The 27950-nt window shown below is 33.8% G+C and overlaps 1 protein-coding gene across 8 annotated transcripts in view; it reads left to right on the forward strand.

Moving 5' to 3' along the window:
• PDS5B (PDS5 cohesin associated factor B) overlaps nt 1-22665 on the forward strand; it is a 237245-nt gene extending 214580 nt beyond the window's left edge. For 4 of the 8 annotated variants that reach the window (XM_056825155.1, XM_007495302.3, XM_056825158.1 and 1 more), the window contains 7 exons: nt 1195-1257; nt 2148-2293; nt 5620-5719; nt 10337-10779; nt 10871-10981; nt 13483-13624; nt 20601-22665. In XM_056825155.1, coding sequence (XP_056681133.1) covers nt 1195-1257; nt 2148-2293; nt 5620-5719; nt 10337-10779; nt 10871-10981; nt 13483-13624; nt 20601-20636 — 1041 coding nt within the window. In that variant the 3' untranslated portion in view covers nt 20637-22665. The remainder of the gene's footprint in view (nt 1-1194; nt 1258-2147; nt 2294-5619; nt 5720-10336; nt 10780-10870; nt 10982-13482; nt 13625-20600) is intronic. The other 4 variants (XM_056825156.1, XM_056825160.1, XM_056825157.1 and 1 more) reach the window with 2 other exon arrangements.
• Nucleotides 22666-27950: the final 5285 nt, after the last annotated feature.

The following is a 27950-nucleotide window of genomic DNA, read 5'->3' on the forward strand; positions in this document are numbered from 1 at the left end:
ACTCTATATCTATACTTCTTTTCATCTAGTCACCTACATTTTCAAACTTGGAGTCATCCTTGATTATATACCTTTCCTTCTGCTTCCATAGCCTGTCATTTCCCACATCTTGCTAATTTGCAATAGCATTTCTCTTTTCCATCCCTTTTTCTCCACTCACGTGCTCAACCCTATTTGAAGTACACTACATTTTTTCTCAGGTCTTTTCAATAGACTGCCTAATAGACTTCTTATATCTAATCTCTGTCTTCTCCAATTCATTTCCAAGACAACTGCTATGTTACTATTCTTTATACTGATTCTGACCATGTCATTTTCCTGCTCAAGAAACTTTAGTGACTCCTTATTGCCTAGGATTAAATGCAGATTTCTTTGATATTTATTATGTAGCAATCTTGATTCTAATCTATCTTTCTAAACATTGTTCCTCTTCACATAGTTTATTTTCAAGCCAGATTGGCCTACTTACCAGGCCACACATGTAACATCATATTTCCTTTCTCCATCCCTTGATTCTTGTCATCATTTATGTGATGTTTTTATTCCTTTTATCTCTTTAGAGCTATAGCTCCCTTCAAAGCTAAGCTCTTCATTAGACCTTTCTTGATTGCCCTCATTGTTAGAGCTTTCTACCCCTAATTAACTTTGCATTTATTTGTTTATATTTCGTATCATGTTTCTATGTTGTTGTCTTTCAGTTGAATGCAAGTTGCATGAGAAGAACTTTTTCATTTTTCTCTCTGTTATCCCAATACATGGCCCACAGTGCCTTGCTAAGAGGAGGCACTTAATAGATACTTGTTGGAATTTTCTTTAGTTCAATGTTAGCTACATGAAAACAGTTAAAGAATGAAGTTGAAACTGGAAACAATTTATTGGAATCTGGAACAAGGAATTGGACCCACATGTCAGCCCTAAAAACAGATAGGGTATGACTTTATTCCAAATCAGGACTGTCTTCTATTCATTCTTCACTCACAATTTGTAGACTGATCGATAATTTAACAGTAATCAGTTAAAGAGGTTTTAGCTTATATACACAAAGATACCTGAGATAATAAAAAATAAGATTTCAGATGATTTTTATTTAGTAGTATAAAATTTGTTATTTTCTACCATATATTTATTTAACCTCTTTGACTTAACATATATTTTCCTATATGTTCATGGAAGACTTTTCCCTTTTGTTTTTAGAACTTTAGTAACACCAAAAATTATCTGCCTCCAGAAATGAAATCTTTCTTCACTCCAGGAAAGGTACATTTTGACAAATTAAAAGGTTTTGGTTTTTTTAGTGGTTTATTTTCATTAGTGTGATCCCTTACATAATTCTATCTTGTGCTTTTTGTATTTTCTTTCAAGAATTCACATAAGCTAGAAAAATTCAAAACATCCTTATTGCTAATTAGTAATTATATAACCCTTTGCCAAAGATAAAAAGTAACGTATGATAAATTGCTGTTGTTTCCTCACCAAACTAATTGAATTTGGAATAAATTATGGGACTCTAATTTTTAGATGTCTTCCGTCAACATCAAAATGTAAATTCAAAAACAGAATATGTTCATTTATGTCTTTCTATAGAGCGAGTATAGCAGTCTAGGTATTGTCATTGCTGTCTGCAGTATTTAACCCTTGATTTCATTTAGAACTTCTTTCCTTGTAACTGAGAAACTACTTGTTTACTTTCCATGTGATTTTAAATTTGAGAGTTAAATTTATCTTAATTGAAGTTTTTAAGACTGGGCCTCAATCTTACCTAGACTGGAAGTGTAGTGGCCATTTGTGAGCCTGATCCCTCTGATACACATACAGGTATTTTGACATGCTCTATTTCTTTTGCCTTCTTTGGCAACCTGGTCACCCCCTAACCCCATCCCTATAATGGCAACAAATATTATAAACACATGATCCACTTAAACTACTGCTTCTCAGAATTCTTGAGCCCCAAAGATCCACAAACCTCAGCTTCTTAGTAGCAGAGCTTACAAGCATGTGCCCCTATGCCCAGCTCAAATTTCATTTATAGACAATACTTATGGAACAATTCATTCCACTGTTTTGACAGTAATACTTGTTTTTCAAAAATTATTTAGTGTGGTTTATTATGTTTAATTAGATCATCAAAAATGTATTTTTCATTTCAGCCTAAAACAGCCAATGTTCTTGGAGCTGTTAATAAGCCTCTTTCATCAGCAGGCAAGCAATCTCAGTCCAAATCTTCAAGGATGGAGACTGTGAGCAATGCAAGTAGCAGCTCAAATCCAAGCTCTCCAGGAAGAATTAAGGGAAGGTATGTATGAGATCACATTTAACAGTGATTTTGAAGGGTATAGTTAGTATAAATGAGTAGGTATCATTCTCTATATTCTAAAATAGGCTCTCATCTTTCTCTAAATTAAGATTTATAGAGGACAAGGGAAATGCTTATTATTCTCAGGGGACTGGCAAAACTTCAACAACCTCTCTTTCTCCTCTTTCCCTCTCCATAGCAAGTATTGAAAGAACCTTCCTATAATACTGTGATAATAACTTAATTTTAAGAGAAAAAAATGATGTAGTGGATACGGAGCTGTGTAGGATCTGGGAAAGCAGCTAGTGGCACAGGAAGACCCGAGTTCAAATATGACCTCATGCGCTATGTGACTCTGGCCATTTTCCTCTTCTGTAAAATTGGAATAATAAACAAAAAAATAAATTAATAATAGTAATAATACTTACCTCCCATGGTTGTATGAGGGTCAGGACCTCATGAGATATTTGTAAAGTACTTACTTAGCCCAATGCCTGACACAGAGTCGGTGCTGTATAAATGCTCATTTCCTTCCTTTTAAGAAGACTGAACTATCATGCATATTTTCTGTGTCACTCTGGGCAAGTTACTTAACCTCTCAGTGCTCTGGGCCAGTAGTTTCAAACTTAAATGGAAATAGATCCTTTCAAGCCTCACAGTTACTTAGAAAACCACAAATTAACATTATGTGGTATTGTGTTTTTATTTATTTTGTTAAACATTTCCCAATTACATTTTTTTAGTCCTTATCTTTTGTCTTGAAATCAGTCCTGTGGAGGGCAGCTAAGTGGCTCAGTGGATTGAGAATCAGACTTTTTGAGATGGGAAGTCCTGAGTTCAAATTTGGCCTCAATTACTTCCTAACTGTATGACCCTGGGCAAGTCACTTGACCCCCATTGCCTACCCTTACTGCTCTTCTGCCTTAGAGCCACTTCACAGTATCTATCTATCTATCTATCTATCTATCTATCTATCTATCTATCTATCTATCTATCTATCTATCTACTTTTATTTACTTATTTATTAATTAAAATCTTATCTTCTGTCTTGGACCAAGGCAGAAGAGCAGTAAGGGATAAGCAATGGGGTTCAAATTGACTTACCCAGGGTCATATAGTTAGGAAGTATCTGAGGCCACATTTGAACCCAGGACCTTTCATCTCTGGGCCTTGCTTAATCTACTGAGCCACCTAGTTGCCTCCTCCCAATTACATTTTAATTTGGTTGGGACACTTTAAGAGTCTGACACCTCTGTTCTAGGCAAAATGCTCTGAGTAACTGAAGATGACAGTGGAACTATATCACTGGAGGGAGTTTCCTTTCTTGGGAAGTCCTGGCACTAAAAAAATCACAAGTGCAGTTCCTATCTTTTTTCTTATTTTAAACCATTCTTTTCACTTTTTTAAAGGGTTAGAATTAACACAAATTAAATTTTAAACATTTTTCAGTAACTTTAGATGTTTAAAGATGCATGATTGTTTGACTTATTACTTAACTACAGTGGAACATCATAGAAGCTTTAGTTGCTGCCTCACCTGCGGAGTTTTTACAGCTTATATAGAGTAAGATATTCCTGGCAGTAAAAGAGGGGGGAGGAATGATATTAATATCTTTTTCCGTAACCTTTATATAGATAGGAATGGAGGTTATATTTCTGGCTGATCCAAAAAAAGAATAGAAATGGGATGTGGTAATTCAGAACTGTGATTGCATCTGTATAGGGATTTTCTTCTTATAGGGATAAGATGGAGATGAGAGCATGTTTGAAATGCATAGCTTTAGATGCTTTGGAGAACTTGGAAGTTTAGTGACACTTTCCTTTGATCATGACATTTATCAGAGGCAGGACTTGAACTTAAAACTTAGTGACTCTAAGACTCATTCTACTCTGCATGCCACACTGCCTCTTGTATTCATAATACTGTCTCAATGGTTAATAGATTAACATTGAAGTTCCTTCCATTATCCCTTATTTACAGCTCTCAACTGGATATATTCTCTTAGATATCTCCAATTCAATTTAAAACTCCTTTGTTTGCAAAGTGGCTTATTTTCTTGATTTCTTATTTATGGCAATAACAGCATTTTCCTAGTCACTTACTGAAACTAATAAGCTCAGAATCATCTTTGGTTTCTCTCTCTCCCATCTCTCTCAAAGCCAGTCAAAAAGTCCAATTTTATATGTCTTACTTTTCTTCTTCCACCTCTTATTTTCAGATCATAATATCTTATGTTCCTTCTGCCACTTAATTTCAGACCTTAGTATTCAGGCCTAAACTATTGAAACAGGCCTCTAACTTATCACTTTAATAACTTCAATTTCTTTTTAAACCATTTTCTATATTACCAACAAATCAGCACTCTTAAAACCTTTTTTTGATTCTGTTATTCTTTAAAATAACTATCATTGCCTTTAGTAAAGTCCTTGATGATACTCAAGATCCTTTATAGAGGAGGTTTTTAATCTTATTTTATGTCATGGAGCCCTTTGTCATTCTGGTGAGATATATGGACTCTTTATAATTTTAAAAATAAAATAAATACATAAGTTTTAAAGGAAAGCTTATTATTTTGATATAGTTGTCAAAGTATTTAAAAACTAATGTATAAGCTCCCAAGTTAAGAACTTATGCTTTATAATATCCAACTTTATTTTTACCTTATCCTAACATAGTGACCCCATATTATACATCCAGATTGATCTCATCATTTCCCCAACAAGTTATTTTTGTTCCTCTCCTTCTACTTAGGTACCCAATTAGTGGGTACTTTATCATATAAAACTTAATATTATGTGCATCAGTTTTCTGGTCATGGGATCATAGATCTAAAAATATAAAAGACCTTTAAGGCCATCACCTCCAATTTTTTATTGTCTCCTAAATGAAAAATAAATTTTGGGGAGAAGAGTTGTGCCTTATTTTTCAGTTATATCAAAATAGCATCTTATATGTACTAGATGACTGATATTCAGTACATACAATTGAACTTCACGCTTCTCTGATGAAAAGCCCTCATTTTCTTTCCTTGTATGCTCCATATTTATTTAGACAATCTCTTAATTTCTTTAAAATTATTAATGAAAATATTAGAATTTAAACTGTAAAAAAACGTGCTGAAATTGTGACATATTTGAATGGAGCAAGTTGTGGAAGAATTAAATTGTACAGGTTCTAAAAGAATGAGAGCTCTACAAAGGATTTAGAATCCAATCCTACAAAACTATCCAAGGCAGATTTTTGAGAATTAAAATTGTGTGTGCATGTATAAAATATATAATGATAAATGTATAATTGTAAATAATGATAAGTATTTATTTTAAAAGGCTTGACAGTTCTGAAATGGATCACAGTGAAAATGAAGATTTCTCCATGTCTTCACCTTTGCCAGGAAAAAAAAGTGACAAGAGAGACGACTCTGATCTTGTAAGGGTGGTGAGATGTTGGGTTGTGTCTGATAATAATTATGTTATAAAACTTATGTTGTGTTAGTAATTTTCAACTTAATAAAACTAGATTAAAATCAGTTAATTTTTCTCTATATAAAGTATACTTCTTGTGTAGCTTTTTTTTTACTTTTCCTTGAGGATTTTTTTAATAGTATTTTATTTGATCATTTCCATGCATTATTCATTAAAGACAAAGATCATTTTCTTTTCCTCCCTCCCACCCCCCCATAGCCGACGCGTGATTCCACTGGGTATCACATGTGTTCTTGATACGAACCCATTGCCATGTTGTTAGTATTTGCATTAGAGGGTTCGTTTAGAGTCTCTCCTCTGTCATGTCCCCTCAGCCATTGTAGTCAGGCAGTTGCTTTTCCTCGGTGTTTCTACTCCCTCAGTTTGTCCTCTGCTTATAGTGTTTTTTCTCCTAGATCCCTGCAGATTGTTCAGGGACATTACACTGCCACTAATGGAGAAGTCCATTACATTCGATTATACCACAGTGTGTTTGTCTCTGGGTACAATGTTCTCCTGGTTCTGCTCCTCTCGCTCTGCATCTTGAGGATTTTTTTAAAGTTTATTTTTATATTTTTCAAGTAACATGTTTTTAAAAATTAGTCTGTCTCTTACTTATCCTCCTCTCCATTGAGCAAATGTTAATAAAACAAAATAAATCTCAATATATTTCTAAATATTAACTAATAAATATCTAAATCGTGCAGCAAAACAAATTCCCACATAATACCTGTCTGTAAACTTATATATTTCTGCTTTTGAGATCATTACCTCCCTATTCAGAGATGCATATTGCTTCTTCATTCTTTGAGGCTCATGTTTTATCATTTCAGTGATCCGAGTACTAATGTTTTTCAAAGTTCTTTTTCTCTATAGTCTTGTTGTTATAGCATACCTTTTTGCCCCACTTCTCCTCACTGTACTGTAACATTTCATAAATAGTTCCCACATAATTTTTTATTGCACAGCAATGTTCCTTTATATTCATATACCATGGTTTGTTTAGCCATTTTCTGATAGGATGGCACATCTTTAATTTCAAGTTTGGGGCTATCACAAAAAGAACTTCAATAAATTTCTTATATGGCTGTCACAAATTTTAGTTCTCAGGTTTGAGACCTTAATGTTTTTAAGGTAGCAATATAAGAATTATACAATATTACTAAGTGTATTTACTTTTTTTGTTATTCCAATTTTACTCCATAACAAAGTACTTTATTACATCAATAAAGTTCTGTGTTTTCAAAAATTAAACAAATAATACATTCTTTGATAGTTTGATTCAAAAAGTGAATCTTATGGTTAAGATAATAATCTTTGATAGCTTTAACATTGTGAAGATTTTATGAACATGGCATTTTTTGTTTGCAATAGAGTAGAAAAACTTTGAAGGATCCTTATAAAGTCCTAGCTTACTTCAGTGCTTTTCTCATATGTATTATAGAAACAGTTTTAAAATGGTACTTAAAAGTAAACTATTAAGGATTTTAGGACACCTCAAGTACCCAAATATATCCTCTCCTATAACCTCAGCATAACTAAACATATCATAACAAGAGCATTCAGTTAGATCTTCCAGTCCTATGAATAACTAATTGACATTCCTAGCACCTCTGTACCACATAGCAAGTGAATTGGTTGTGAATAAATTGTGTTTGCCATGACTTCAAAACAGGAATTCCAGCAGCTGTTAGATGAACAAAGGAGATCCATATCTGCTAGTCTAGTTAAAGAAAAAGGGAAGGGAAGAGGGAGAGTGATGGCTTAATAGAGAGCCAGGCTTGGAGATAGAAAATCCTGATTTCAAATATGGCTTCAGACACTTCTTAGTAGTGTAACACTGGGCAGATCACTTAACCCCAATTGCCTAGTGCTTCTCACTCTTTTGCCTTGGAACCACATGGCATTAATTCTAAGGTGGAAGGTAGGGGTTTTAAGAAAAAGGGGGGAGGAGTCTTACTTATAACATTGTAGCAGGTAGTATGGAATACCATCTAATTAAGAGGGAAAAGATCTAATGAGTTTAATTGTTTTTTTTTTAACTCCTTTGAAGTGGTTTTCTTTTCATGACCATTTTCCTTGTGTTTGACAAAAATAAAGATGCAAGTTTTAGAGATAAGAATTTACTGTTTGGTAAAAAATTGTTGGGAAAACTGGAAGGATGTTTGGCAGAAACTAGATAGACTAGTATCTTACACCATTTATCAAGATAAGATCAAAATGTATTTATGACCTAGGAATAAAGGGAGATATAAGCAAATTAGAAGAATGGAGAACATATCACCTAACAAATTTATGGATAGAACAATTTATGAACAAATACAGAAAACATTGTGAGATGTAAAATGAATTATTTTGAAATTTTTGTACATATGAAAAGGAATGTACCCAAGATTAGAAGGCAAGCAGTAAATTGGGGGAGGGGGAATTTTATAGTTTTTCTGATACAGGTCTTATATCTCAAATATTAAGAATTTTGTCAAGTTTATAAGAATATGAGCCATTCCTCAGTTGATAAAATAGTCAAAAGATATGAATAGACAATTTTTAGATGAAGAAATCAAAGCTATATATAACTGGTAATGGCTGGAGAATTTTCTTCTCATAGCTATTAAGAAATGATGCTCATTTTTTATATAGTTTACAATGGCCATTTTTGTTTTGTTATAGGGATCTGAACTGAGATAAATTGGATACCGTTTTGCAGGATAGTTCTAATACATAGTTTATAGTATAGGTTATTTCCTTGATCTATAACTTAAGTTTACATTTTATTATGAATAAAAACCATAAAATCCTGTGTAGTGTTACAATCTTACAGAAGTAATTTTAGTGTAATGTACTTACCTATTCATAATGAAGTCAAGTAATTCCATTGTTTGATTAATTTAATTATTAGGATGTTTTTTGTCTTTATGTGGAGTGAGAATTTGCCTTCCTACTGCTTTTACCTTTTGTAACTAATTTTCCCCTCTGGAGCAACTCAAAACTACCCTTTTATTTGACAACTTTTTATATTTCCAATATAAATAATTTACACTCATTTAGTGTAATGTATGTACATATTTAGTGTAATGTAGGTGCATATCCAGAAGATGTTTTTGTGGTTATCTTATTTACCATATCCACAAAGAGAGAGCATTATAGTAAAATTGTGTTTTTTTTAAAGAATGATAGAATCATTTTTTTAAAATTGGCTATTTGCAAACCATAAGAAATAAGAATGCTTGGTGGATATTTTTTAACCTGTTTTCAGAAAAGTAGTTTTTTAAATTTAAGTAATTCACTTGTGTGTTCTTTCTGCCTCAAATTTATAGCATCTTTTCTTTTATCATTGCCATATATTTTTTTAATTGGCCAAATATGATTCCTAAGAAATAATAAGCTTTGGTGGTTCTATGCGCTCTCTTCACTTTCCATTCCCTTCTAAAATATATGTAATGCCAGCTACTCTTTTCATTTTCTTATACCATGCTAATATTAAGTAATCATGGAAGCAGTAATATGAATGTACAGTAGTTGCTAATTTTTAAATATGATCTGTCAGGTGACCTTAAGTGTTATTGTCAATTTCTAATTGAGTAAAACTCCTTAAAACAGTAAATTGCTTAGTGGCTTGACATCCTTAGAGAATCTTTTTCAGTCTCCATCTGCTGGTCAATGTTATAAATTCTAAATAAAGTAGCAATGTAATTTACTGTGAAATGTCATTAATTTTCCTTGTTAGTATTTTGAAAGGTTAATCGTTTAGGTGAAACAGAGGCACTTTTTTCCATCTAAAAATATTTTAATGCACTATGAATTCACTTAATTTTTCTATACTTTTGCATTCTTAATTTATAGAAGTTATCAAAGTAATCCTTTGACATATTTAAGGATTAGTGACATAATCCCATGTGGAATTTACTTATGTCTTGAGATATATGTAAAATTACCATTATTATTGATTAGAGGAACAGCCATTTAAAAATTGCTATATTAGTTAATTAGAACTGATTAAACAGAGGCCATCTGATTTAGTGGTGAAAGGACTGGCCTTGGAATCCAGAAGACCCAATTTCAAATCTTGTTTCTGATACATAGCTAGACTTAATTTAACCTCTTAATGCCTCTGGCAGCTTTCTAGCCCTGTAAGTTATAAAGGAGTTACTCATCTGCATCAGTGGAAGGCAGTTATTAACCAGAATTTCCTATAGTGATATGTTTACTCCTCCATAGTCCTATCCATCCCCTTATTAATTACATCCACCTCCATCCCATTCCCCAAAGAACTATTCCACACAAAAAATGATTGAGATGCCTAGTCCAGAAATTCCTTTTATAAAATAGCACTTCTTCTGCTTAGTTTAATATTGTAAAAATTAAGCACTATTCTTATAGAGTAGTTCCATATAGATATAAGTAGCTTAAAATAAAAAACCACTCTCATCAGATTTTTTGATTCAAGAAAGAATGATTAGTCATCCTTCTGTTGTATTTAAACATATTTTTCTTAGTTACATTTTTCTTTACCTTTTTTAACTTTATTTTACTATCTCTATAATTATTTTCATTAAAGCAGTAATCTGATTTTAATTTCCAGTCTGAACTTGAGAAGCCAAGAAGCCGAAAGAAGACACCTGTTACAGATACAGAAGAGAAATTGGGTATGGATGACTTAACCAAATTGGTTCAGGAACAAAAACCAAAAGGGAGTCAGCGGGGGAGGAAAAGAGGCACAGCTGTGTCTGATTCTGATGAACCACAGTGGCCAGAAGAGAAACGGCTTAAAGAAGATCTCTTAGAAAATGAGGATGAACAGAATAGCCCACCCAAAAAGGGCAGAAGAGGGCGGCCCCCTAAAGCAGTTGGTGGTGGTGGCGTCCCAAAAGAAGAGCCAGCAATTAAAACATCTAAGAGAGGAAGCAGGAAAAAACCTGGTCCTGCAGCAGCAGAAGAGGAGGAAGAAGAAGATAGGCAGAGTGAAAACATGGAGCAGAAACAAAAAGGCAGACAGCATAGAACATCTAGAAGAGCACAACAGAGGTGGGTATTTATAACTCTTGACTGCTTATATTTTAGTTATGATATCATAAATCATAATTTGATGTTATCAAAATTTGGGTCTTCCCCAAAGCAGAACAGAATCTCCTGAAAGTAGTGCAGTTGAATCCACACAGTCCACACCACAGAAAAGACGAGGAAGACCACCAAAAACGCCACCACCATCACAACCAAAAAAAACTGTGTAAGTCGTGAATGCAATAATATTAAATTGCAAACAGATTTCAAATAATTTTGTAAAATTTCATGGACAGTGTCAATGCTCTATTTAAACCCCCACATATTAATCAGCCCTATATATGCTAGACAAAATAGAATTTTGTGATGCTTTAACTGGGTCATGAAGAGCCCAATTAGCCCACTGGCACCACTTTAACACTTAGGGAACTTGAAAGAAGTCTTCATTAAATGCATGCTAAATGCTTCATTTACACTATACTTGGAGACACTGGTAGCTGTGTATGAACTCTTTGTGAGGGGAATGGTCACAATACCTTGAATTTGGTCCCTTTTCTCTTTTCCTGCCTTTTTTCTTTGTTCTCCTCCCTCCATTCCCCACCCCCTTTAAAAAAATTAACTTCCCATCCCAAGACTCATTTTTGCAAACATATTGGAAAATACTTATACTGAAAACAGCATTCCCCTTTTTTTAGATTCATATAGAAAATATATATTTTCCTATGAATATTTTTATGATGCACCTGATGTATTTGTTTTCTAATAAAAATACATATATGCACAGGTACATATTTAATTTGTATGTAGAAAGCTTTTTATAGTACTGTTGGATCAACTTTCAAAAATAAATTTTAGTTTAGATACTGGAGTCATGCCATAGCATCACTGTTACTGAAAAATTATAGTTCCCTTCACTATTTTTTCTCAATATAAATGAGAAAGATTAAAAATAAAATTACTTTAGCATACTGACTAAATTCATTAATACTTTCATACTTTAGATAGTTGTCAGCACCTCAATTTAAAGCATCTTTGCAAACATGCCATTGCATTCATGCTTGGGTTAAATGCCTATTTCTGTTAGATGCGAGAGATGAGCAAAAACCACAGGAGGTCTTACTCAGATTTGCATGCTTCTTTCATTCTGCTTTTTGCCAGCTAATTCCTTTTTCCAGAGGGGAGAAAGAAAAACATACAGGTGGGTATACACAGGATTTTATGTGGAAACTTAAAGTCTAGAAAGCCAACAATCTGTGATGAAAGAATCCTTACTGTTAACATTTTGTAGATTAATTGTGTTACATGTTAGTAAAGTAAGGAATAATTTTTTTGTGAGAATCAGAAAGATGACTTCAGTGGTCATAGAGTATTTCCTTTTTTGATATTGTCTAGGATTTGATTACACATTTTTCCAAACTAAATGAATATCCTACTTTAAGGAACATTCACAGGAAATTCTGTAACTAACTGGCAAACTTTTCATTTGAATCTTCAATGCTGAGAAGTTCTAACTTAAATTTAAGGTAAATTACATGTCATCCTTGGCATTGCTATTGGCAGTCTTTCTCTGTTAATCCACCATATATTTGGAAAAAAGCAATTGAAGGTAAAAACTTAGTTTTAGTTCTCTGTTAAGTAATATATGTTTTGAGGCTTTTGGAATAGTTCAATTAGGATCCAAAATACCAAGAGATTTGAGTCCACATGTTTTGGGACTACCCCATGCTGTCTGTTGAAATGTTCTGAGAGTCTGAATGCTCTTAATGGCATCTGAAACTGTGATAAGATAGGTAATTCTCATTTTTTGCTGTGCTATTAAATTAATTCTTTGATAAACACACCACACATACAGTTCAACTCTATGCATTTGATATTTTCCACTGCTGACACAAACGTTTTCAGACAGATAGTTGAACACCACCATTTGTATGTTCAGTTTTCTCCCATGTTCTCCTTAAAATGCAATCTCCAAGAACATCTTACCCAAAATCTCTGGGGCTCTTTGATCTTGTCAGTAATTGATAAGTAGGACCATTACATTTAATCCAATAAACATTAAGCACATGAAATATGTATGGAAGTGAAGGAAATAAGGTAAAAAAAGGCACTGGCTGAGATCTTGGTAAACTTAAGAATTACATATTTAACATTTTAATTATTTCACTGATTCCTCCTTTTCTGTGAGATGTACATACAGAATCACAGCATCTTTGATTTAAAACTGCACAGATTATATAAACTATCATTTTGTAGATGAGGACAGTGAGACTCAGAGCCCTAAAGTGACTTGCTCATAGTCATAAAGTCAATGGTGGAGTCTGTACTTATACCAGGTTGCTGACTTCCAAAGTGCTCTGTTGTTCCTGCTATACCATTGTTAGCTTCACATAATTTTTTTTTCCTATATTGGACTTCAGTGTCCTTGAAATGCAGGGTGACACAAAGTTACTGGCAAAAGAGCAAATATTATCTCAATTGTTACAAATGAATAAATTTTAGTACTATTTGACACATTTTTGTATCTGGGTCAGTCTTTGCTCTCCAAGATTAAAATGTCACAGTTCTGGATTTAGAATATTGGGGAGTTGGGGGGGGGGGGGACTTCAGTCTCATTTAAAGTATCAGTGATAAAAATGAGCAATGAAAAACCATACATTTTTTCCTCTAATATTGAAGATTAATTATTGCTCAATGAATTAATTCAGTTTCTTATGTTTTTTACTCTAGCCGCACTGGACGCTCCAAACAAGCATCTAGTAAAGAAAATGAATCAAGTGAAGAGATGGATGTTTTTCATAGTAGCTCTCCTGTCAATGATGACATTCCACAAGAAGAGATAATGGAGGAAGAGGAAGTTTCTACAATCACTGTATGTGTTATAATTTCACATGCCTCAAATAAATTGGGATAAAGGGATTGAGAAGTAAGAGCAATAAGAGCTTAGTCAAATCAGTCTAAAACTTTCCTTTATGTACATCTAAACATTGGGTGTTAGTTTCTATTTTATAGAGTAGCTTAGTGAATTATCTTGCTTGTGCTCTTAATCTACCATCAGGCTTATATTTTAATACTTTAAAGAGGTGCTGTTTTAATTTCATTGTCATGGGAACTCCTTCCTCCAATTCAGACTACACATCTATCATACCTTAGTAGATATTCTTTAACATGGTTTTTTCTAGTGCCTTCTTTTCTTTTTATTCTGTAGTCTCATTTTTCTGAGATCATTAGCTCTCAATGGGTTTAATTATCATCTCTATGCAGATGCTTCCCAGATTTATATATCTAGCCCTGTTCTTTTTTATGCATTACAATCATGCATCTTGAATTGTGTGTCTTGTAAGCATCTTAAATTCAACGTTTATAAAACGGAAAATTATCTTTTCCCCAAAACATTCTCCTTTCAAATTTCAGCTTCAAACCATAATCCTTCCAGTCACTTAGTTGGAGCCTTGATGTCATCCTTGAAGCCTTTTACTCGATTCATATATCCAGTACGTTGCCAAATCTGGTTTTAATCTACCTTCAACAACATCTCTTTCATATATACTCTTCTCTTCATACAAATAGTCATGATTCTAGTTCAGGCCCTTTCCTCCTCGCGCCTAGTTTATTTTAGTACTCGTCTTTTTTTTATTTTTTAAACCTTTACTTTCCATCTTACAATGAATACCATGTATTGGTTCTAAGGCAGAAGAGCAGTAAGGGTTATGCAATGGGGGTTAAGTGACTTGCTCAGGATTACACAGCTAGGAAGTGTCTGAGGCCAGATTTGAACCTAGGACCTCCCATCTCTAGGCCTGGCTCTCAATCCACTGAGCCACCCAGCTCCCCCTATTCAAGTTCTTCTCAATATCAGTTCATCCTCTACTCAGCTGCAAATCTGATTTTTGTAGGCCTGATTATATCATGTCTCTACTTAGTGATTTCCAGTGACTCCCTATCTCATCCAGGATCAAATATGAAGTACTTTGTTAGCATGTAAAGTTCTTCATAACTCGTCTCGGTCCTATCTTTCCAGTCTTTTTGTCCTTTCATCACTCTGTGATCCAGCTATGCTGGCCTTCTTTCACTTTCCTGTACATAGCATTACATCTCCTGTACTTACTTTTGCACTTGCTGTTCCCCATGCATAAAATGCTTTCTTTCCTCACCTCTGCCTACTGACTTCCTTGACTTCCATTAAGATTTAGCTAAAGAACCATCTTCTGCAGGAGGTCTTTCCTGGTTCCCCTAGCTGCTATACTTTCCCCACTCTGAGATTACATTCTATCTATTTTATATATCTCTTGTATATATGTATTTACCTCTTATTTTCTTCTATTGTAATGTTTACTTCTTGAAGGCATAGGCTATATTTAGCCTTTCTATCCCCAGCACTTAATACAGTGCTTGGCACATAGTATCTTCTCTTTTCTTGACTGTTTTTTTTTTTGATTGATATGTGAAGGTTCTTCAGTCTCTAATTCTTTGACTTTAATTCCTAGCAAAGTTTCAGAACATAATGCTAAACTCATTACCTTATGGTGTTTAGACTCAATTCTTGTTCCTTTATTATTTTTTTTAATCCAAGGCATTTCCCCATAATAAGCCTTGAAGTTTCTTGTTCTCTGTATTTCATTCTTTATTGATAGTAGTTTGGTAATAATGTCCAACCAAATTTCTTTAGGATCCTAAGATGTAATTCTTATGGATCAAGTAACCTAAACTTATTAAGGGTAGGTAAATATATTATTTTATGTACATATATCTTGAATGGCTACTCCCTTTTACAGTTTTTCTCTGCCCTTTTCCTCACTAAAATTATTTCCTTATTTCATATTCCCTCTATCATTTTCACTATTTTCCCTTTTTTTTTTTCCAAACTCTGGTGAAGAGGTGACCTTTCTTACCAATGTTATTTTCTTTACATGTACCCTCAAATCTTAAGCAGATTTTCTGCATTATCATCACTCTTCTGCTTTCATCTTTCCTTTATGCTTTTCTCTTTTCACCACCAATAGCACTAATAAATTTCCCACTCCTTAAAAACCTCTCACTGGGGAAGCTAAACGGCTCACTAGAGAGCCAGAACTAAAGATGGGAGATCCTGGGTTCATATGTGATCTCTGACACTTCCTAACTTTGTGGCCCTGGGGCACCACACCCTTTGCCTAGCCTATACCAATCTTTTTGCCTTGGAACAAATACATCATGTTGATTCTGAGATAGAAGGCAAGGATTTTTAAAAAAACTAACAACAAAAAAAGCGACTTTCAACCTTTTACTGATTTTTAACACCCCCATAGCTCCTATAGCTTTTCTTCTTTTCTTGGCCAGACTCTTAAATAAATCTGCCCTACTTGGTTGCTTTTCTTCCTTTCCTCCTATACTTCCAAACCCTCTGGAATCTGATTTCCAACTTAATCACTCAACTGAAATCGCTGTCTCTTAATTTGCCTAATGTAATAGCCTCTTCTTAATCCTTATCCTTGAACATCTGCAGCAATTTGACACTGTTGACAAATTTTTTTTTATCTTGGATATTCTCTTTTAAATTGCTGTTCCCTCTTAGTTCCTCTGTCTGACCTTTTTCAGGCTTCTGAGCTGATTGTTGTCCATTTCTTGTCCCCTAACTGTAGTTTTACTCTTAAGGCTTTGCTCTGATCCCTCTTCTCTTGTCTCTGTTCCTTGTGACTTCCTTAGCTCCTATTTCTCATGCCTTTGGACTGGTATGCCTGGAATGTGCTCCTTCCTCACACTTCTTCTCTTGGAATGCCTGGTTTGCTTCTAAACTCAGATAAACTTCATCTTTTGCATTAGGCTTTCAGTGGCTTTTCTGCCAAGATTATCTTGCTTCTGTTTCATATGTATTTTGTACAGACCTATATGACCATGATTCCTTATGTTAGACTATAAACTGCTTGACAACATAGACTTTCATATTTGTCTTTAGTGTTTCACAAATACTTGTTGATTGATTACCAGAAAAAAATAGAAACAAAATAACAGTTGAAAAACTTTGCCATATCTTTCTTGTCAAGTACCATTATTTTGATTGAAATTCACTCAAAACAGTATTTCTGTCCCAACTTTGATTGTCCTCCTTCCCCTGCAGAACTTTTTAAAGATATTTCCCCCTCAATTATATATAAAAACAATTTTTAGCTTTCAATTAAAAAAAAAATTTGAGCCAAATTCATTCCCTTCCTCTCGTAAAGACATGAGCAGCCCGATACAGATTTTACATGTACAATAATGTTGCACTTTTCCATATTAATCATTTTGTGGAAGAGAAATCAAACAACAACAAAAAAAGAAAATGGAATATAGTATGTTTCAGCCTGTATTTAGTCTCCCTCCATCAGTTCTTTCTTTGGAGCCAGATGGCATCCCAATAGATCCTTAAACAACCTTTTTATCCAAATTTCTTTTGAGTTATAACACACAGGATGTTAATCTTTATCGATCCTCTGTTACTTGCTCTTGTTTCCATTTTCTTTACATGTATTTTAAGAATCTGAGTTGGGTTTATGTTTTCCTTGTGCATCTCCATTGTTTTTTTATTTCCAACCATGTCTTATTCTTCCTCCTCAGCATTATTTTTCTTTCTGTCCTCAGAATTTCATTATCATAGACTTTCTTATTCCTCTCAAGGCTGACTTCTCATTTATAAATTTAGTCCAAAGAATCCCATTTATATTTCCCCTGAAACCTCTGAGGAATCCTCTGAAATGTATTCCAAAAGAGGATTCTTGGATTTCCTCTCCTTGTCTTTAACAAATTTTATATGTAGTGGTCTCTTCTGCATTTTCCACACCAGTAGCTAGTTCCTCCCAGTTTGTAAAAGTCAGATCCAGTGAATAATTTTCCTCTTTTAAAAGATGAAAATATCATTAGGGTAGTTCAAAAAATTATTAGATATTCTCTTTTTAGTAGAGAGAACAATATTTAGCAGATGACTAGGTAATTGAAATCTTTCTTCATAACTACATCATGCATTTGTAGCAGGCTTGTAATCTGTTCTCTGAACATTTCCCTCTTTCATCCATCAGGTCTATAGTATACTCCAATAACATTGTTGCTTGTGTTTCATCTTCTTTGGTCTTTACCCAAAAGCTCATACTATGCTTCTCTCCTCTGATTCTATCTTTTTCCTAGTCAGTAGTTATTATAGGGAAGCCCTGTTTATATTCCTGTGGTCGTTTTTAATTTTTAAAAGCTAATCTCTCTTCTAAACTCCAGTTTTCAAGTTAACTATTACCTGCTTAAGACACCAGCATCCTTTCCAGTCTTCTACTACAACCTAGGAATAAATATTGAGGCTTTCCCTCATTCCCTCATCCTAAAGGTTGCCAAATCTTGTTGATTCTAATTTCATAACATCTTTCTCCTCTTCTTTTGTTCAGGTACATTCTCACATTTTTTCTGGGTTCTTGTAGTAGCCTCCTTCATGTACTCCCCCCAATCTCCCAAAATCCATCATCCCCATATTTCTCTAATTAATAGGCTAAAAGAACAGATATGATCATTTTATTTCTTGTTACCTATAGAACATAGGTTTTCTAACCTTTCCTGTGTTATGTCCCTCTTTGGAAATATGATGAAGTATATGAACCTTTTCTTAGAATAAATTTTAGTTCAATTAGAGATTAATGAAAATTAAGATACCATTTTTTCCTCATCCAAATTCACTCCTCTTTTCTCCCTGAATCTATCTGTAGATGCCTTGTTTACTCTCTGGTTCTGTTAAATTTATTTGTGGTTGGACTCTGAATATAATAGGTGGTCGCCAGGGATTTAAATTTCTAAATCCCAAATGAATTACTAAAGTAAAATGAATTTATGGTAGTTTATTTACAATAGAGGGAAGATATTAAGGAATGAGAGAGACAGAGACAGAAAATCTGGCTTCCTCTGAGCCAGTTAGAAATTTCTAAGCCCCAGCCAGGGAAAGAAAGTCTCAAGATGATAGGCCTTTCCTGGAGGCTTCACGTCTCCAGAAGGGGTCACTAAGTCAGCCTTTCACTCACCAATGATGACTGTCCAAATGAAAAGAAGTCTGGGTGTCTGTCTTCCAGTCGCTCCTCAAGTGTCCATCTCCAGTCTTCTCCGAGTCCAACTCTGAGTCAAGGGATCCTTCACCGAACTCGAAACTCAAATTGAATATATCTTCTCTTCTGGCCTTTTGTCCTCTTTTTAAAGAATCTTTTTCTCTTGTGTCACCTCCCCAAAATTTCACATCTACCAATCACAGAAGATGCTTTTCTCCAGGACTGCCCACTCTTTAGTTCTCACCTTCTTTGGTTATTAGATTATATCTTTTTGGGTTACTTAACACCTTTTTTTGGTAAATTCACCTTTTGTAGTTACTTAACACCTTTTTGTGGTTTAAATGGGTAGCTGTATTTAAAATACTGAGTTATCACCTTGAAAATCTAAAAATAGATTGTGGATTATAATTCTAGCTTCACTATAAAGGAACAGCTAAGTATCTTCATTGTTACAATCAGGAGATTGAATCCAATCTTCACAATCCCCTCCTGATGATCATTGGGAGACATTTAACATAATCATGTTTTAACCCTAAAAATTTTCTATATACAATATTTCACTTTCTAAGAGGAAATTACAATAGTTAGAAATAGAAAAGAGAGAAAGCAAAACCCATGTTTTGCTAGGCTCATTGACAAAAAGCCCAATTAGGGGTCAGCCCCCTTTGACATAAAAATGTATATTTACAATAAATGTTCAATCCCCTTTTTGGTCAATTGATTGCACCCAAAAGTTCATTCTGGATCTTCTTGATGTAGTGTAGGTTTCTGCAAGCATTTTTCTTCGAAGAGTTCATTTTTCTGGATTCAAGGAGTTAGCAAATTTCTTTTCCTGCTTCTGAAATAAAATTTTAAATATTGAATTTTTATTTATAAAAATTTTAGATTGTGGATTACAATTCTAGCTTCACTATAAAGGAAGATCTAAGTATCTTCATTGTTACAAATAGGAGATAGCTAAATCCAATCTTCACAATCCCCAGTTTATGAATCCTTGCTCTAGTATAAAATAGAAGATCCTTATCTTGGCTTTAAAAGCATACACAATAATGCTCCCTTCTGCATTTCAAGTTTTATATCATATAGCTTTTAGGCACTCTATTTTCATTAAACTGGGCTGCTAGCTATTACCTCTTCACAGCATTGTATCTTACTTCTGTGCCTTGGTATTAGAGGTTTCCCCAATCTTTCCTCATCTCTGCCTAATAGAGCATCCAGATTTCTTCAATGCAGAATTTGTCCTTTGTTCTAAAACAAAGCCTTTTCCTTGTGTCATCGATTATTAGTTTCTCTCATTCTTGAACTTACTTTATATTACATTGTGTTTTCTTACCAATTCAAAGGCACATTCTGCCAGTAGAATTTAAACTTGCTAGGGGAATTAAGGTAGTAGCTAGAAAGCCACTTGCAGAGGAGAAGTTCTGGGTTCAAATTTAGCCTCAGATTCTTCCTAGCTGTGTGACCCTGAGTAAGTCACTTTACCCCCATTGCCTATCCTTTTCTATCCACTGAGCCACCTAGCTGCCCCTCTAGAGCTCTTTAAGGTACAGAGCACCCATAGCTATTCTAGAGTCAAGAGCTTGGAGCCACCTAGTCCCACATTGAGAAAGGGGCATTCTGGTGGGATCACAGGATGGTCATTGCCCTCTTAACTCCTAGTGGTAGTAATCTGGGTGGGCATAGGTCAGGTTGGGGCCGAAACAAGGTTATTAAGAAAGAATGAGAGGATTTAAAATATGACCAACATAAAGTCAGTTATGGCTTAATTTTCAAAATGTGAACCTGTTTTAAAACTCTCAATAATTAATTTAATAGGTACGACGACGAACCTCTAAAAGGGAAAGACGATGAACTACCATAATTAAAAACCTCCTAAGTGAAATTTTTGAGGAATTCATTTGTTGTCAAGTTTAAGGCTTAATTAAGCTATTGATGCACATCGGGATTGTTGAAGAAAGGAAGATTGAACCTTGCTTTTACTGCCCCACGCGTTTGCAGTTCTTCAGTCACAAGCTTTTAGCCACACACACGTTAATGATACTGACTGGGTTTTTGTGAAAGTGTAATGTGCATTGGTTATGTAGGCATGAACTAAAGAAGAAACTTGTAAATATACCTTTTTTTTTTTATGTTTCTGACTTATAAAGTGCTTGTATAGCTTTTATTTGCGGCTTTAAAAACTGACAGTATCCAACTGTTTATTGGATCTATAATTCAATATATGGATTTGAAAACAGTTTGTTAGAATAGATCTTAAGCAGTGTCTGTCAGTGTTTGTTATTTGTACTCGGCATTTTACTGTGAAAAAAAAAATCAGTTTTAACAAATAGTGTCATTTTCATGCCACTGTTTGTTGGAAAGTTGAATGGTCTTTTTCTTTTTGTGTATCTAATCTAGTGTTCATATTTCTGGGCACCTTTTACTCTTTAGAGGTGCTAAATTGCTTTGCCATTACAGCTGAATGATGTCTAATAGGATGATGATACAACAGGTGCAAATTGTGAAATAGTACTTATTAAGTTGTTTGAATTTACACCTCAGTATTGGTACCAGAGTGTTCTGGTCTTTTGTGGCATTGAACATTTGAGGGGGGGGAAGAGAGATTTAAAATATTTTAATTTTAAAGTGTGTGCTGTTAAATAATGTACTGAATTCCTTACCCATTTATCCCCTTTCAGTTTTTATTAATCTACTGTATCAATAAAATTCTGTAACTGAGTAAGTTTTTAATAGTCTAGTATATTAATGTGTGTAGATATTTCCTCATGAACATTATGTTCACAAAATGCAAATTATTACATTATAATATGAAATCTGATATAAACATTAGTGAAATTATAGTTCTTAATACAATGTAAAGTTAATCAGAAAGAAAAAAATTTTATTGATGCAGTGTGTCTTTATAAAGCTGTTCTTGAGAGCCAAGTGTTTTGTATTTTATAGTGAGTTGCATGTTTATGGGAAAAATGTGCTAAAACTGGGATGTAATCTTTTCTGGAAATTCGTATCTAGCAGTAGTATATGATTGCCTCATAACAAAATTTTCCACCAAGAGTTTATTATTGTACTTCATTTTTTGTGAACCAAAAAAATTTTTTTTGGTATCTGGAACTTACATTTTTATTGACTTATCAACTATAGTTTTTGTGATCTTACAAGGCCTATTTGGAATTCCTTTGAGGGAAATAGGGAAGCTACCATTACGCTACACTTAGAGTAGTTTAATTTTTTAATTTACTGTAATCTGCAAAAACAGAAATGATTTACTCAAGACAGTATCCTCTATACAGTTTTATGAACTGTATCTTTAAACCAAAATGTATAGGTTAATACTTTTATGTTTAGCTAGATTCATTTTATTATTTCAGATGCTGTTCTTTTGTTTCTTTTGCAGTTGACATGAAAAAAATCAATATCTAACTTATTAAATTTTATCTCTCTGAAAAATGAAGCATTTTTGTGTAAGCTACCAATGTTTTCAGTATATTTCCAGGATAGGTTATAACAGATGGTGTTGTAATAAAGAGGACATTTTTGTTAGAAAAGTGTCTTTTTACCATTTTCCAATGTATATATCATAAATGATTTGATTTTCTTGTAAATATTTCTTTATGCCAATGGATCAGTCATACCTTCATTTTTTTAAATGTAGGAAATTGTGTTTAACAACCTTTCTCAATATTTAGCTATTCTTCATTTTGTACCCATGATGGCACCACTGATTATGGGGCGACTGCTGTATACTAGAGCAGCTAATGTTGGGTTAAAAGGTACATTGGTTGTGAAATTTTCATTAGCAAAATTCTTCTAAATAGGCTACTTCTGTTTGAGCAGTGCAAATGCAAGTTTTTAATCTATAAAAATAAAAGAATAAAAGCTAGCTTTATATTTTCTTCATTGACTTGATTGCACTGAAAATATTTATGGTGAATATATCTTTGAGAGCATTTTGTAAAAAATAAGAAAAAGCTTAAAACTGCTTGTGAAGTATCAAAGATTTATATGCATGGTTGAAGTTAACCAAATTTCATCAAACATCAATGATGTACATCAGTTATAATGGTGTATAATGCAAGTCTGGCTTTATTTGATACTAGTTTGTCTTTTTCACTCTTCATTTTTTTTTCCATTGGCTTATGTGATATTCATTATTCACTGAGAAAATAGTTTCAGTTTTGATATGATGTTCTCCTGATGTTCTGTGAGTTTCCATCTTAGGGATTTGTCCTCATTGTCTTAAAAATTTGTATTTTGTGTGCTAACATTATAAGTCTGTCTGTCTGTCTCTCACACATATAAAATTAGAGCAAAAAGGACTGTATAAAAACATACATTTCTAATAGTACATTTTTTTCCTGTAATGATAATGAAGATTCTATAGTACATTTTAAAGGAAAAAAAAGTTACACCAGTAATTATTTCCAATATGCTATTCTGAGGATATTCTAGTTAGCACTTTTCCATCTAATATTGATTACAGTTTATTGTCTAGTTGTGGTATAAGTTAGAAAAGTGGCAGTAAGAATTGTTCCAGGTAGTAAAGGACAAATTACTTTGCTATGTAAATGTGACTTTTAAGGACCATGCCCCCCCCCTTTAAAAAATGGCAGATACCTAGAAAGTTCTTGAAATATTTTAAATTTAAGATATGAAAAACTTTTTTTTTAACTTTTTGTTAATTTTAATTAGGACCAAAATATCTTCCATATCTCTTTATGAGTCATTGAGTGATTAATTTTCAGGCTTAGATTTTGATCTTCATGTTTTAATACCATTTGCATTGGTCACAATCTCTGTAAGCGAACAGGCATCCATTTTTTACCCTGAATGGGAATATTGGTACATGTAGGGTCCATAAGAAATGTGAAACATTAGAATAGTGAAATTTAGGTGAAAGGACTCTGAAAAACATTAAGGTGAATGGAAAATATTTATTAATTAGCTTTAAATCAACATATAAAAAACTGGGGCTGCCTCTGTGTCTTTTAAGGTTAGGAAATAGGCCATAGCCCAATTCTTTTTCTGCTCAAATACTTTATGAAAAATTAGAGATATAAAGTGGAAAGCCTTAGTAGTTCTTGGGAAGTAGTAATGAAGTAGGTTAAATATAACCTCCTTAAAGCTAACCTAATTTTAATCTAAAGGTTTCTGGCAGGTTTTGAGCGCGAGCCTTAGGTTTCTGAATTATAGCCTTCCTTTGTTTCACCCTTTCTCACTCCTCACTCTGAAACCCTAACTTTTCATGTAATAGTTCATTGTAGTGCTGGTTTACTTAAAACAGGGACTTTTGGCAAAGGTTCTGCTAACAACTCACCAGGATGTATTATCTAATATTTTATAAACTCTTCTTTACATATTAACTCTCAAAAGTGAGTTGTGAAAATCAGTAATATGTCATATCTATTTAGTTCAAAATATTCTATAGCCTATCACAATTTATCATTTTAGCCAAGATACTAATTTCTTCTACCCCATTCTTGGTAATTAATAGCAAAGAAATTATACCATGCATATGCACATCACATATAACTTGTATGTGCAAAGTTTTTATTCAATTTGATCACAGGATATATCCCAATGTTTGAAAACACAGATAAAATACTTCTTTAACATCAGGCTTCTTTGCAGTGGACTGTAAATAGTTTGCTGAAAAAATTGTGGCTTTATGTCATGATCTTCCTGTTTTCTGCTCTGTACTCCAAATTACTTGATCATCCCCCAGTGGTCTCCTTTTCCTTAGTTTCAGAAGAAGTGACCTTGCAAATGCTAGTTCCTTTGCTTTTTATCCTTGATTCCTGCCCTTCTAGGTTTCTCTAGGAGCTTGTCCCAACAATCACCTTTTCAATTCTCTTCTAAATGTCTCCTTTCTACTTAAAAACATCCAGTGACCTCCTGTATTCTTTCAAAAGAAAACAAAAAACCTTCACTTCAGCCTTCAAAAGGTAGTTGATGAAATGAAAAATGGAGTTCTGGTGAGAGACTGAGACTGGATTAACATCTAACAGTCATGTGCTTGTAGAAATAATGAGCATGAATGAGATCACCAAAAGAAACTATTGAGAGAACAGAAGAGAGATCAAGAAAGAGCTTTATCTCTTCCACTGCCTACCCATCATTAAACAGTTTTAAGAACTGAAAAGACACTCATAACATATGCATAGTACAGCAAACAAATTCTCACTTTGACCAAAAATAAAAATATATGTTTCATTCTGCATTTTACATTCTATCACCTCACTGGAAGGAGACTGATGGTGCAATTCATCTTCAGTCCTCTGGCTTGCAGTTTATCATTGCATTGATCAGAGTTCTAAATGCTTTCAAAAGTTGTTTTTCCATTTAATGTCGTATAAATTGTTCTAGTTCTCCCTTAAATTGCCTCAGTTCACTATTTCCTTTGAAACTACATCTCTTCATTTTTTAATGTCACAGTAATATTCTATTACATTCTGATATTCTATTACATATGCCATATATCCCAAGAGGCAGGTACCCCCATTGTAAAACTGATAACTAAGGCCAGGTTGACCTTTCTGAAGTATTTGGCACTGTTAAAGCATTCCATTTAGACACTTTTACCCTGTGCTTTTAATGATTGTACTCTTCTGGTTCTCATACTACATATTTACTCATTCTCTTTGGCTAGATCAGCAACCTGTGTTGACCCTTATACATTGGTATACCCATGGGTTCTTTCCTGGGCTTTCTTCTATATTCTCTTTAAGTGATACAATTTATGCCATGGATTCATTATTTTCTTCTAGCCCCACAGTCTATTCCTTTCTCTTTCTGTTAAGAGCATCACTGTCCCTCCATTCTCCCTCTCCGTTACCACTCCCATTCAGTAGTTGCCAACATTTATTTCTAACACCACATCCCTCACATGTTTTTGCTATTCTCTCCACTTAGGCAGCCACCACCCTTGTTCAAGGCTTCATCTCTGCTCACCTATTGCAATAGCTTCCTTACGTCTCCTTGGATCTCGTCTCTTTTTCATGCTCCTTACAGCTGCAAAAGTGATATAATTAAAGCACTAGCCATGTCATCTCTGCCCAGAAAATGTGGGTAGCTCCCTCTTTGCCTCTACAATATAACACAAATTCCTCTCTGACTTTTTAAAAGTCCTTTGCAATCTGAGTTTGGCTTCTTTTTCCAGGTTTATCACTCATTACTTACTTGGATGTGTTCTATATAGTAGCCAAGGACCCCTGCTTGCTGTTCCCCATATATGACATTCCACTTCCAGCTCTATACTATACAACTATACAGGCTCACTACCATGCCTGAAATGTACTTCCTCCCCTCCACACAATTTCTAGCATCCCTCAAAGCTCAGTTCAAGTGGTGCCTTCAGGGAAGCCAGTCCTGATTTCCACAATTGCTAATTCCCTTTCCTGGAAATTGCATTGATTATTTAATTTTCTTTGCATTGTTTTCTTCAATAACAATGTAAGCTGTGTGAGGTATGGGCCTTTTTTTGCCTTTATATCCCCAGCACTTTAGCACTTTTATTATAAGATATATTGTAGAATTAGAATTGACAAGGTTTACAACATTGATTTACAACAAAACAAAAATTTGGGAATTGAAAAAGGATAAAGAGCTGAGAATGGCATTTATGGCTTCTATCCTGAGTGACAGCAAGAAGAGAAATGTTAGCAGAAATAAGGAAGTCTAGAAAAGTAAGTTTAGGTAAAATGATAATTAGTTCAATTTTAGATATGTATTGAATTGTGCATCCAAGTGCAAATTATTAAGCAACATAATATAGATGACATAGGACAAGTTTAGGAGGGATTGGGGTTTAATTTATACATTTGGAAGGCATTTATGTATAGACTACATCTTAAAAGCTAATAAGGTCACCAAGAAAAGGAAAGAAGAAAAATTTATGAATGCTTACTGTCGGGGATAGGACATGAAGTGATGGTCAAGAAAGGGAAATTAAGAATTAAGAGGTAAGAAGGCACTTGTCTGGCTTTCATTCTGTGTCCTTCCACCTTTGGTACAGAGCCTCAAAAAATCTCATCATTAGAAAACTTATGCAGTCATATTTAAAAATCTTCCATTTTCTTTAGGATCATTTACAATTACATTGTAGGAATAAATATAGCTTTTACTTTGTTAGAGATTCTATGGGGTTCCATTTGTCCCAAATATGAAAGCATGGCAATCTAATAAAAATTGAATACTGTAAAAGTAGGTAGAAATCACAAGAAAAAAAATTAGTTTACAGCATCTAAATTGTAACTATATCATGTTATTAAATTCATTGATAATCCATTTTTATAGAAATCAATTTGAGTGCCTACTATATGTAAAAAGGACTAAGCAGGAACTGAGAGCTAATTTAAACTAGTCTAGCTGTTCTTGTAGCATTAGTGTTTTCTCATACTTGAGATATTTGAGAAAATTCCATATCTTTGATACAGTTTAATCCAAATATATATCTTTGTATGTTCTCTGATTCCACACAATGAATTAAGGCAGCTAAGCTAGTATTGTGGAGAGTGTATTGGTTCTGGAGTCAGAAAGGTCTAATTTTAAATCCTGCTACTTATTAACTGTGTGACCCTGGAAAAGCAATGTATACCCCATTTGGACATTACCTCATAAAATGGGAATAATAATAATAGCACCTATATCACAGATAATTAATTGTGAGGGGCGAATGGAATAATATATGTAAAGTATGCTGCAAACCTTTAACTTCTATTTAAGTATTATCATTGAAGATAAGAAAGGAATAACAATATATATCCTGGCCTCAAGGAGTTTACAGTCTTAAAGGAAAATGTTTATTAAAAGCAATCCAGTCTACTCCCCTGTCCAATCACAGTGTTGGTCCAAAACAGATGGATAGATGGCCTAGCTCTGTGGATTAACATACATATGCATATCATAATCTAGACCAAGAGTTTTTAATCTTTTTTGTGTCAGAACCCATGTCAAAATCTGGTGAAACCTATGGAACTTTTCTCAGGATGTTCTTAAATGTATAAAATATATATGGTTACAAAGGAAATGTTGAAATGTAGTTACCAAAATATTGAAAAAAATATTGGACAAGTTGAGAATGCCCAGTCTAAATAAGAATCATTCTTTATCTTTTTACTGTGTTGTGGAAATCTAGAAGTCCCCAGTTTATTTAGTTGGGAGGTAGAA

Source organism: Monodelphis domestica, chromosome 4 (genome assembly GCF_027887165.1).
Source record: "Monodelphis domestica isolate mMonDom1 chromosome 4, mMonDom1.pri, whole genome shotgun sequence".
Taxonomy (NCBI): Eukaryota; Metazoa; Chordata; class Mammalia; order Didelphimorphia; family Didelphidae; genus Monodelphis; species Monodelphis domestica.